The sequence below is a fragment of the Lithobates pipiens genome, unplaced genomic scaffold, assembly GCF_037356315.1.
Source record: "Lithobates pipiens isolate NorthernLeopardFrog02 unplaced genomic scaffold, aLitPip1_a1.2 Scaffold_1, whole genome shotgun sequence".
Classification (NCBI taxonomy): domain Eukaryota; kingdom Metazoa; phylum Chordata; class Amphibia; order Anura; family Ranidae; genus Lithobates; species Lithobates pipiens.
In genome coordinates this window covers 68,153,298-68,166,357 of record NW_027507685.1, presented here as the reverse complement: position 1 = coordinate 68,166,357, position 13,060 = coordinate 68,153,298, and the positions used below count along the sequence as shown (strand labels likewise).

The 13,060-nt window shown below is 42.7% G+C and overlaps 1 protein-coding gene across 1 annotated transcript in view; it reads right to left on the bottom strand.

The window, feature by feature from the left end:
* Positions 1-440: 440 nt before the first annotated feature.
* The window catches only part of GGCT (gamma-glutamylcyclotransferase), a 28,546-nt gene continuing 15,926 nt past the window's right edge, over positions 441-13,060 (bottom strand). Inside the window, exons 2-4 of the mRNA XM_077453381.1 lie at positions 4,954-5,099; positions 3,468-3,600; positions 441-781 (exon numbers count right to left, since the gene is read on the bottom strand). Coding sequence (XP_077309507.1) covers positions 635-781; positions 3,468-3,600; positions 4,954-5,099 — 426 coding nt within the window. The 3' untranslated portion in view covers positions 441-634. The remainder of the gene's footprint in view (positions 782-3,467; positions 3,601-4,953; positions 5,100-13,060) is intronic.

Below are 13,060 nucleotides of genomic sequence, written 5' to 3'. Positions count from 1 at the left end.
TTCAACGTTGTACGTCACCACGTTATAAACGATCGGAATTTGGTGTGACCATGTGTAAGCAAGCAGCTTGAGCCGAATTCCGTCGGGAAAACCATCAGAGCTTTTTTCAACGAGAATTCCGATCGTGTGTACGTGACATTAGTGTAGAAATGATAGGTTCTCTTCCCAAGCATGATTAGCTGTGACCTAAATAGGGACTATTTACCTGAGCCTGGGATCTTTGTGCTGCTGTTCAGTTACATTATGGCTGGGACTATGAAGCTTCTGTTGTGCAGAAGATCACTCTGCCTCGCAATGCTACTATTGAGATCCAAAGCAAAGTGCTGGAACATACATACCAGAGCTTGGCTCAGAAGCATGGCCCCAATCTGCTGGATCCCAGAATTAAATATAACTCGTGGGACAGTTGGGATGTATGCAATTCTCACATTAAAATCCCCCACAGTACAGGTTCAATTTATTTCCTGATTGCAGAATAATGGAGGTAAACACACAAAATGTTAAAATATATTTTTCATATTAAAAAAAGAAAAAAAAAGGCACCCATCAAAATAGTCATACAAATTGGAAACACCCTAAACTGAAAAGTCACCCCATTAAAGCTAAAATGAAGATTCTATAATTTATACAAAAATCATCCCTCATTTTGTACTCTTTGTAATGCATCTTTCAATCTGTCCATGATGGCAATGGGACCCGAGTAATTATTGGTTTCCAAGTCTCCTAACATCCTCTGATATTGAAGTGGTAAATCATTCTGCTTTGCTCCCATGCACAGGACCTGCCAGAAAAAAAAAAAGCGAACATGTATGCGGTTTTAATTCCCCTGTTGCAAACATCATCTACCTAAGCTTGTCATTGTATTAGTACAGGGAGGGGAAGGTAATATTAGCAGGAAAAAGTAACTTAAAGAAAACTTTAACAGGCAAAGTGGCCGAGTCACCTTAAAATTTTATACAATCGTTATAACATTAATTGTGTTCAACACTCAAACCTCTGCATGCATAATGTTTTAAAGCACACTACAACACTGCAGGGTTGATTTACTAAAGACCAAAAAGGTTTACTTTGGCTAAGCCAAGAAAAAATGTCCCTTGCAATTTGGTGAAAATTCACTTTGCAAAGAATAGGCAGTCCCAGTCAAGGAAAATATAAAACAAAACCAAACAAAAAAATAAATAAAAAAAAACACACTTTGCTGGCACATGATTGGGTAATGCAAGTCAGCAGAGCTTCATCTCATTCACTAAGCTAAGAGAAAATTTCCTTGCAAAGTAAACAGCCTATTTGTCTTCATTAAACCATTCCTTACATGTCATAACACATTGGGGTTGATTTACTAAAGCAAAATAGGCGGTTTACTTTGCAAGGGAAGTTGCACTGTGCACCCCCAAAGCTTAGTGAATTTGGCAAAGTTCTACTTTGCAAAGAATACCCATTCACGTGCAAGAATTTTTTTTTTTAAACTGCAAACACACAAGGGGGTTGATTTACTAAAACTGACGAGTGGAAAATCTAGTGCAGCTCTGCTTAGAAACCAACCAGCTTCCAGTTTTTTTGTCAAAGCTCATTTGAACAAGCTGAAGTTAGAAGCTGATTGGTTACCATGCGCAGCTGCACCAGAATTTTCACTCTCCAGTTTTAGTAAATCTCCCCCAAAGCATTTTTGTTTGCACATGATTGGAAAATAGAAGCCAGCAGAGTTCCACCTTATTCACTAAGCTCTGTGTCTAATTCCCTTGAAGTGCAACCTCCTTTGCAAAATGAACGGTCCATCTGCCGTTAGTGAATCAACCCCAATAAAGCCGAAAGTATTGTGGACACCTGATCACCACACCTATATGAGAGTTTATTGAACATCCCAATTGCAATCCCAGTGAGCTGTAATATGAACCTGCATCCATGCCCCTTCCTCCAGTCTTCTGGGACGGCTTTCCTAAAGACCTTAGAGTATGTCTATGAGAATTTGCGCTCATTCAGTCCAAAAGAGTTTAGGCTGGGTTTACACTGAAGCACGGAGTGGGTCCGATGCATCCCTGTTCATCGTTTCAGGTCCGATTTCAGTTCAGATTTTTGGCTGAATTCAGACCTGAAAAGCAGCACAGAAGACGCACAGGACTCCTGTGCAATTTGCACTGGAGTTGTGTGAACCGGCTCCATAGAGAGCCAGTCACAGTCTCCTAACACGCAAATTAAATGCAGAGAAACCCGCATCCAATTCGCAATAGTGTGAACCCAGCCCGAAGGCAAGTTAAAACCCAACTAAGCTTAAATTCACTCACAACCCCTATTCCATCTACCCTGCAAAAGAAATTATTCTAAAGTTGCTCTGATCTGGTCACATGACCGACTTCCAGTGGCAGCTCTAGTGTAGAGGAGGGACAGCTGGTAATGGATGCCCCATAGTAAGCCAATGGGTGGCATCATCGCCCAGGCTCTGCATCTATTGTCTCTCATGTATAATGAAGCTGGCGCTAGAGAGATCATGTGACAGGAGCAGAGCAACTTCAGAATAGGCAAGTATAGGCATCTTTTTTTTTTTTTTTAACAGGGTAAAATAAATAAAGTTTTTCAAAAAAAAGTTCAAACAACTTGGTTCGCGTACAGAAGAGTTCACAAAAATTTGCTTCGGTACACAAGCCGCGGAAAAACAGTTCATATGAATTCTACAACTTTATCATGCCCTCAGATGATCTTTTCTTGGATGTACAGTGCCGTTTCCTGCCCCCCTAGATTAGTCATTTAGACCCCTTTCATATTGAGCCGCCCTGGGCGTCAGCGGTAAAGTGGTGATATTTTTAGCGCCGCTAGCAAGGCGGCTTTGACCCCGCTAGCGGCCGAAAAGGGGTTAAATCCACCCGCAAAACGCCACTGCAGCAGCGCTTTGCCAGCGGTATAGCAGCACTGCCCCATTGTTTTCAATGGGCAGGGGCGATTTAGGAGCAGTGAGTTCACCGCTCCTAATGCGCTCCAAAGAAGCTGCTGGCAGGACTTTTTCTGATGCCCTGCCAGCGCACCACTCCAGTGTGAATGTCCTTGGCTTTCACACTGGAGTGAATGGAGCCGCTGTTTCAGGGTGCTTTGCAGGCGCAATTTTTACTGCTATAGTACTTGCAAAGCCCCTCAGTGTAAAAGGGGTCTTAATTTGGGGTTTGGGCTTGTTTCAAAGAACGATTAAAGAGGAGCTATAGTACAGTGTTGGTACAAGAGCATATATACAGTATCCCACAAAAGTGAGTACACCCGTCACATTTTTTGAAAATATTTTAATTATATCTTTTCATTTTCATAATTCGCATGTCATAAGACTATGACAGGCTCTCAATGGAGTCGGTTCACACATCTCCAGAGGGGCTCCGGTGCGAACTGCACGGGGGTCCTGTGCATCTTCTAAAATCCCAGTCATTGCAAAATAACTTTGACTTATATAAGTTGCTATTTACACATTTTCATCACCAATAGATTACCTGCTTGTACTGAGGGGATGTCAGTCCATACACACACTGATTCATCTGATAACAGCGGCAAGCAAGCTCTCCGTCTGGTGTCTGGACATTGATCTCTATTGGTTGATACACACCCCCATCAACTCCCTCCTGGCTGGAGGAAACAAGAAACAGTTTTAGAAGCAATTCATGAAGTGTGCACTATCTGAGGTGCGGCGGCGGCGGTGAGCAGAGAGATCACCGCACTTCCGCCCACACAGGGGGTGAAGTGGGGGAGCAGAGAGATTACATCATCTCTCACAGCCCGCCCCGCATCACCGCTGTTCTCTCTCACGCGGAACCCACCACTCCACTGCACTGCCTCTGTGCTGAGTGACAATTTGTATTTAAGAGGCTGCATCTAGTAGCATGTGGCAATCTGCATCTGGTGGCATGTGGCAAGTGACCGTGGCAATCTGCATCTGGTGGCATGTGGCAAGTGATCGTGGCAAACTGCATCTGGTGGCATGTGGCAAGTGTCTGTGGCAATCTACATCTGGTGGCATGTGACTGTGGCAATCTGCATCTGGTGGCATGTGACAAGTGACTGTGGCAATCTGCATCTGGTGGTAATCTGCATCTGATGGCATGTGGCAATCTGCATCTGGTGACTGTGGCAATCTGCATGTGGTGGCATGTGTCTGTGGCAATCTGCATCTGGTGGCATGTGGCAATCTGCATCTCCTCCAGTTTCTTTCAGCCACTTACTGTCTATAATCACTGGCTCCTCTAGGCTGCACATCATTGCTCAGGACAGGTTTTTTCAGTTAGTGACAATGGATGACCATGCATGTGAACCGTATGCTGGAACAGCTATTAGCAGTCTCTACCAGAGGTAAGTGTCACAACATAATAGGGATGGTTGTTTCTCTATTACAAGAAGTACCCAAACAATGACCTTCATGTTAAAAAAATAAATAAATAAAGATTTGAAAGACTGAAAACCAGTTTTGAAATTATATTGATATATTAAAGATTTGCATCCTTACTTCTAGTAGCTGGTTCCCAGGTTTTGGAAATTTGACCAGGCCTGATATATCTCTGTCTTAACTCTACCAAACAAATGGTAACTAAGACTGATCATAGAAATGAGACAGACTATCTTTCTTAACCTGGCCATACATGGCTCGATTTTGGCGGATTCTTGCTGAATTGGCTGAAATTTCGAGCTGTGGTAAGCCCTGTTGGTAGTTGAAAGTTTGCAGGGCGAATAATGACTGCATTTTATCAGATGCAGTGAATGTTAAGGTATTCAGACAGTCACAGGTCTAAATACAGCAGCCGGCAGGGGGCCAGAGCCCTCCATTCACACTGTTTAGCGTGGGTTGGGGAATAAAGTGATGTTAAAACTTAGCTCAGCCTTGGAAACCAATTTACTTTTAGTCAGTTTTTAATGCTGACCTACACCATGCCATTATTAATTAGTACAGCATGACACAATTTGCAATAAATGACCTTGTTCACATACATGTCTAAAGAGTCCAAGCTGGAGATGGCCAACTTCCATACAACTCCCCAGACTTCATCTCCTTGGCTTTCCACCACTGTGGCCACTCCTCCATGCCACCTTGTGTTCCGAGTTCCTTTGTGGCTTCCAAATGCAAGTCTGAAGTCCTAATATTGAAAGCATATGGAGATTAGTTATGAATACTCCTTGCTGGATACTTCCACATACACAAAAAATTACAACAGATTCCAAAATTTTTACCTGCAGTTTACAACCACTTTCTATAAGGCTTACCTGTAGCTACCCCAGATATCTCCTAAACCTGTACGGAGCCGCTGCTTCAGTGAGTGTGCCATTACATTATCGTGGCTCCGGCCAATCACAGTGCCGGAGCATGTGATACCCGGAAGTAACTCCGGGAGAGATGTCACCAGCCAGAGCGGTTTACGAGGACCGTTGCAGGGGATTCGATCTAAGGTAAGTAATTCACAATGAGCTGTGGTTTTTATTTTTTGCGCTATAAACAAAAAAAGAGCGTCAATTTTGAAAAATAAATTTTTTTAAAAAAACGCACCATTTTTTACATTTTGCTATAATAAATATCACCCAAAAATATATTTAAAAAAAATACTTTTTTTTCCTCAGTTTAGGCTGATACATATTCTTCTATATATTTTTGGTAAAAAAATTAAATAAAAATAATAATATCGTAATAAGCATTTATTGATCGGTTTGCGCAAAAGTTAGAGCGTTTACAAAATAGGGGATAGTTTTATGGCATTTTTATTAATATTTTTTTTTACTAGTAATAGAAGCGATCAGCGATTTTTATCATGACTGCGACATTATGGCAGACACAGCGGACATTTTTGACACATTTTTGGGACCATTGTCATTTATAAAAGCAATCGCTGCTATATAAATGCACTGATTCCTGTGTAAATGACACTGGCAGTGAAGGGGTTAACCACTAGCGGGCAGTGTAAGGGTTAAATGTGTCCTGGGGAGTGTTTCTAACTTGGGGGTGTGGCTACATGTGACATCACAGGGAGCAGAGATCAGTGACACTGTTACTAGGCAGAACAGGGAGATGCCTGTTTACATTAGCATTTCCCCATTCTTCCTCTCCGTGAGGTGTTCGTGGGTATCCCCGCAGCGATAGAGTCCATGGGATCCGCAACCCGACTCACGGAGGTCCTGTCGGGCGCACACGCGATGGCATGGCGGGAAATTTAAAGGGATGCACAGGTACACCCATTTGCCCAGCCATGCCATTGTGCCGACGTACATCGGTGTGCGCCGGTCGGGAACTGGTTAAGCTTTTGCAATAAAACCTGGAAGCCAATTGGTTTCTATGCAAAGTTGCACACTTTGATTTTGGTAAATAACCCCCAATCAAAATAAAGGGGACTCCATTTAGGATCCACTTGATTGTCTCCCCTTCTATTTTAAAGTGATAATTACTTTAACCTCTTCAGACACACACTATAGTCGAAGAGGCATCCATGGACATCCTCCCAAAATCTGGCGTGCACTGTGATCACTGGGTCCTTTGGACACAGCTGATCAGATTGTGGTAAAGGGCCAATCATCAAGGCCCTTTACCATGTGATCAGCTGTGCCCAATCACAGCTGATCACATGTAAACAAACTTGCTGGTTATCGGTATTCCTTTCCTCACATGCGGTCACAGCGTGAGGAGAGGATAGCTGGACCCGGTGTTCTGACAAAATGGCGAACTTGGCAGAATTAGCAACCCGCGTCACTTCCATTTTCTTTAAACCATCATGAATTACAAATTGAGGAATTGCGGTTTATTTTCACAAATTGCTGTTTGGACACAACACTGGCAACCAAATATAATCCAGTGCACGATATTAGCGGAGATTGGTATGCTGCTCCTAAACCAAGAAAATGGCCGCTTCTGAGGTGGCGATAACTTTGTCCTCGTTAGCCGATGTGCTGTGAAAACAGCTAAATCTTCCTCTACCGGACTGTATTCGGTAGCCGGTGTTGTGTCCAAACACCAATTCATCCAAATCAGCAATTACTGATGGTTTAAAGAAAGCGGAAGTGATGTGGTGACGTGGTTTGATTTTCTGGCGAGTTTCCCATTTTGTCAGGACACTGGCAAGTGTGACAGGGAATATTTACACAGATAATCAGGGCATGGATCATCAGTACAGCCCCATCAGCGCACATCAATGAAGCAGAATAATTACTTGCAATATTTTGAACAGAAACTAAGAAAAGTTTTTTTGTTTTTTTTTTAAAGATTTTAAGGCCTCATGTACACTGCTGTTGAGGTAGTTGGATGCCCTATTTTTTTACATTACAAAACTTAAAAATGCTAGCAAATGATGAAAAGCCACTAAAAAAATATATATATTTTAAAAACTTGTAATTGCTTGCAATGCTTCATAGACCATTTATATACCCCTAATAAGCCCATGATCCAATCCAATACACCACTAGCATTGCTGTTAGCCAGAGTAGAATTGGAATTTGACCTATATGTTGTTAGATTTGAACCAGATGACCCCACCATTGAGCTTGACCCCCGACTTGGTTCAAACATACAGTAAAACCTTAGTTTGAGAGTAACTTGTTTTGAGAGCATTTTGCGAGACAAGCAATATTTTTAAATACATTTTGACTTGATAAACAAACGATGTCTTGATATACAAGTAGTGTCATGTCACAACGGAGTATAAAAAAAGAAGAGAGGCGGCTCTAAGTGTAGCAATATGGTTACATTTAATGAAGGTACAACATTTAGCAACTTACATGGTTGATGATTAAAAGAGGCACATATAAGTATGCAGCCATCCGGGGTAAAGCTGTCCACATAGAAGACAATCCTCCACACCACCCGACGTCATCCCTTCCACACTGCGCTCCCCTCTAGCGTTTCAAGCCTCGCTTTCAGATCGCTCTTATACAGGGTCGTTTTCCCGGTCACAACTGCAGACTGATAGTGGTGAGAGCCGGCAGTGCGGAGGACGGTCTATGTGGACAGCTTTACCCCGGATGCCTGCATACTTAGATGTGCCCATTTTAACCACTTGCTTACTGGGCACTTAAACCCCCCTCCTGTCCAGACCAATTTTCAGCGCTGATGCACTTTCTCATTTTTTCCCACAAATAGAGCTTTATTTTAGTGGTATTTGATCACCTCTGCAGTTTTTATTTTTTGTTAAACAAATTTAAAAAGACCGAATTTTTTAAAAAAAAATTTTTTTTAATATTTTGTTATAAAATTTAGCAAACAGGTAATTCTTCTCCTTCATTAATGTATGCTGATAAGGTGGCACTGATGCGTGGCAATTATGGGCACTGATCGGTTACACTGATAGGCAGCACTGCTAGGTGGCACTGATTGGCACCACTGGTGGGCATTGATAGGTGGCACTTGTGGGCATTGATAGGCAGCACTGGTGGGCACTGGCAGGTGGCAATGGCAGGGGGTACTGGTGGGCACTGATGTCCCTTGCAGATAAGCCGGTGAGCAGCTTTTTTTACATTGTGTAATCAGGGGCGCGTGCAAAGGGGCGGGGGGGCGTCTTATGACGGCCTCCCGGAAATTCAGGTCCACGCTGTGGCAGTCATTCAGCTATAGCAACCATGTGAGTTGCTAAATGTTGTACCTCCATTAAATGTAACCATATTGCTACACTTAGAGGCGCCTCTTCTCCTTTATACTCTGTAGCTCCTGATGGATTTTGCTTTTAATCCCCTTGTGGAGGCTTCCATTTGTGGATGGACATTTTATGGTTACACAACATAATATAATAAGCTATAATCTTTTTATGAGGACTATAAACTGAAGGATTTAGGAATAAATGGTGGTGGAATGGATCATCTGAGTTTCCATCATTTCTTATGGGGAAATTCACTTTGATATACAAGTGCTTTGGATTACAAGTATGTTTATGGAACTACCGTATTTATCGGCGTATAACACGCACACCAAGTTTAGGAGGGAAATTTAAGGAAAAAAAAAAACACATTTAAATGCCAATCAATGCAGCCTTATCAGTGTCCATCTGAAGCCTTGTCAGTGTAATTTGCAGCCTTGTCATGCAGCCTGTCCATCATTGCAGCCTGTCTGTCATTGCAGCCATGTACATCGTTGTCCCCTCAGTGATGTTAGCTTTTATTTTTTAAAATGGCGCCGCCGAGATCCTGTGTATCTCGGTGGCGCCTGGCCGTTCTCGGCAGCTTTTGGCCGCCTTCGGAGGGTTTCGGCCGCTCTCGGCGGTTTTCGGCCACCGAGAAGGGCCGAAGGAGGCCAAAAACCGCAGAGTACGGCCGAAGGCGCCCGAAAGCCGTGAGAAGGGCCGGAGGCGGCTGAAAACCGCGAGAAGGGCCGGAGGCTGCCGAGAACTACCGGGTGCCACCGAGATACACAGGACGTCATCAATGCAGCCTTATCAGTGTCCATCTGAAGCCTTGTCAGTGTAATTTGCAGCCTTGTCATGCAGCCTGTTCGTCATTGCAGCCTGTCCGTCATTGCAGCCTGTCCGTCATTGCAGCCTTGTGCATCGTAGTTCCCGGCAGCTTTCGGCCGCCTTCGGCCCTTCTCGGCGGCTGAAAACCGCAGAGTACACCCGAAAGCCGCCGAGAGCCCAAAAAACGCGCAGAAATCGCGGAGGATCGGCGTATAACACACACCCGCGATTTTCCCCTGATTTTAAGAGGGAAAAAAATGCTTGTTATACGCCGATAAATACGGTAATTATGCTCACAATCCAAGGTTTTTACTGTAGTTGCATGAAATTTAATATCTGACTTTTTCCATTTCCTCACATATGCTCATTATGGGATCCATAGTAAAAGAACTGAAACTGAGCTAGATACAAGTACACTGCTGCTCTCTCAGCTGCTGCTACTCACTCTGGTACCACAGAATGGCTGAAATAATTAAATAATATTGTTTTTTGTGCTTTGGGAGGGTCTTATGTTGTTATCTTAAATAAAATGCTCCTAGAAGCAAACGCGACTAAACGGGCATTTTTAAATGCCGGTTTCAAGCTGTCAAATCTTTCAGAACAGGTTGCTTCAGTGTTCTGTGTACATTAGGCCTTAGTCTTTTTTTGTTTGTTTAGCAAAAAATGAAAAACCTCAGCGGTAGTTAAAAGCGGTAGTAAACCCGCTATTTTTTTTTTTTTAACACCTGCAAAGCAAAAGGCATAATGAGCTAGTATGCACCGCATACTAGCTCATAATGAAATACTTACCTTAGAACGAGGCCCCGACATCTGGCCCGATCCACGCGAGGGAGCTGACATGCTACCTCAGCGTTTCTTCCGGGTATCGCGGCTCCGGCGCTGTGAGTGGCCGGAGCCGCGATATCGTCACTCCCGCGCATGGTGAGTATAGCCTCAGGTTCAAAAAGGACAATAGGACATACATCAAGCTTATAAAAGTACCACCATCCAAATTTGTAATTGTAGAATGCTAGAAGATGTGGAGGTGTCTGGGCAGTTGCTGATGCTGACCCTTAAACATCCACATCTATAAGGGTCCTTTCACACGGGGCGGATCAGTTCTGATCCGCCCCGTAGATATCCGTTTGCTCAGCGGGGATCACTCCGTCGATCCCCGCTGAGCAGGGAGATGACAGGTCCGTCTCTGCACACTGCGCAGGGACAGACCTGTCACAGCGCCGCTCTCCCCTATGGGAGATCGGATGACGAAGGACCGCAGTGCCTGTCGTCACCCGATCCGATGACGGATGGAAAAATAGCTTTTTCCTCCGTTACACTTTTTCAGATCGGAGCGGGTCGGATGTCAGCGGACATGTCACCGCTGACATCCGACGCTCCATAGAGCTCTATGGAGCACCCGTTCAGGTCCGCCTGAAAAACTGACAGGCGGGCCTGAACGGGACGTCACTGTGAAAGGGGCCTAAGGCTTTGGGTTTGAATGGACTATCTCGGTACTTGGTAGTGAATAACAAGTGAAAGAAAAATAATAAAAAATATATTTAATGAAGACAGAAAGTATATAAATACAAACAATAAATCTTTAAAATTGTATACACTACAATTAAACAATGCTACTGTCTGGTTCCCCCGTAGAGTTTTCCGTTGAAGAGGGGTATACAAAATTCCTCAACCGGTTTCGCGGCGAACTGCTTCTTCAGGAGGATAGTCTATAGAATAAATAATATCTTTATGTGGGTGAGCCGGTCTCCTTAGTTTAATTTTGATTGTAAAAAAATTTTTTTTTCTCTTTTGCATATGTTTGCGTTGTTGATTATGTTTTGTTGAAAGATATTATTTATTCTATAGACTATCCTCCTGAAGAAGCGGTTCGCCGCTTGTATACCCCTCTTCATTAATTTTTATTTTCTTTCACTTGTTATTCACTACCAAGTACCGAGATAGTCCATTCAAACCCAAAGCCTTATAGATGTGGATGTTTAGGGGTCAGCATCAGCAACTGCCCAGGCACCTCCACATCTTCTAGCACTGTACTAGCTAGAGATATGTAGTCAGAATTATTTTCCATCACACGGGGGGGATTTCCAATCTGATGGAAATTCTCCTGGTAAGGGTTCCCTGTCCTCCACAACTGTGCACATTTATCAAGCAACGTGACAGATCCTGGCACTCATTGTAATCTTGTGACAAAAGGAAGAAATCTCTCCGCCTATTGTCCTCACCAGTTATTCACACACCCATTTCCAGCCTTAGAAAGAAAATATAAAAGATCATAAATCTTGTTACACAGATACTGGTTAACTTGTCTAGTGAAAGTCTGTTAATTATCACTGAGACCGAACATGTTTTGACTCACGTAGTTCACTTGTTATACAGTAGACCATCCTTAAACAGCATTGAATTTTCTCCCAACATGAAATAGATTTATAAATCAAAAGATAGCTAAACCCAAGATCAAACATGTTATATATTGCAGCCAACCAGTTCCTAGTAGTGATAGCTGCATTTGTTTTAATACATATATCAGAGACCCTAGAGAACAAAATGGTGGTCATTGCAATATTTTCTGTCACCGTGTATTTGCACATTTTTTTTGGTGGGGGGGGGGGGATACACTTTAATGAATTTAAAAAAACAAAAAAAATGTAACATTTAGTCAAATTTTTGTATGATGTGAAACAGGATGTTACACCGAATAAATAGATAACAACGTCATGCTTTAAAATTGTGCACACTCGTAGAATGGTGACAAACTACAGTATTTAAAAAATCTCCATAGGTGAAGCTTTAAAAAAAAAAAAAGTTTACTGGTTACCAGTTTAGAGTTAGAGGAGGTCTAGTGCTAGAATTATTGCTCTTGCTCGAACAATCGTGAGGATACCACACATGTGTTGTTTGCACACTGTTTACTCACATGGAGGGATGGGGCGTTTTATAAAAAAAAAAAAAAAAATCTCTTGTTTTATGTATTTATTTTTACATACAGCCTTTAAAAAAAAGCCTTTAAAAAAAAAAAAAAAATTTGATCACCATTATTGCTGTCACAAAAAATTTAAACATCCCTTGTGACAGCAATAAGCATATGTCTAAGAAGACCCCAAATCCCTCCTTTGCACTTAAAAGCATTCAAAACGCCAGGTTTGGCTGTTTTAAATAATAATTTATTTTATTTTTTTAAATCTGGCTCCTTTAAGGCTCCAGCCAACCGGAAGTGATGTCATGACATCGCTTCCATGTTACTCGTTTGGAGACCTGATCAAAGCTGACTCTGGTTTTGTCCGGCCAGCCTCCCGGTGGGACAGGAGAGCCCGGGGCGAGCCACAGAAGGTGGCAAGAGGGGGTGGGGATGCCCCCTTCCACTGCTTGTAATAACAATCGAGCAACTGATTAGCCACATCAGTTGTCAATACAAGAAAGTCGACCATCCACTCAAAAAAAAAAACAAAAAAAAAAAAACACTGCATGTGCACTGTATTTTCATACATTTATGTGCATTTATGTGCAGAAAAATGCAGCATTCTGTACTTTTTTTCACTGCAATATTGTGAACTTTGCCCATAGGATATCCTGGATTTTGGACTGTCTATGCAGTTGGAGTGCAGTCAAAAATGCACCCCCCTGCATCTGGTGGGAATGCAGCAAACAGAGTAACAGCAGAGCCACTCATTGATGTACAAAAT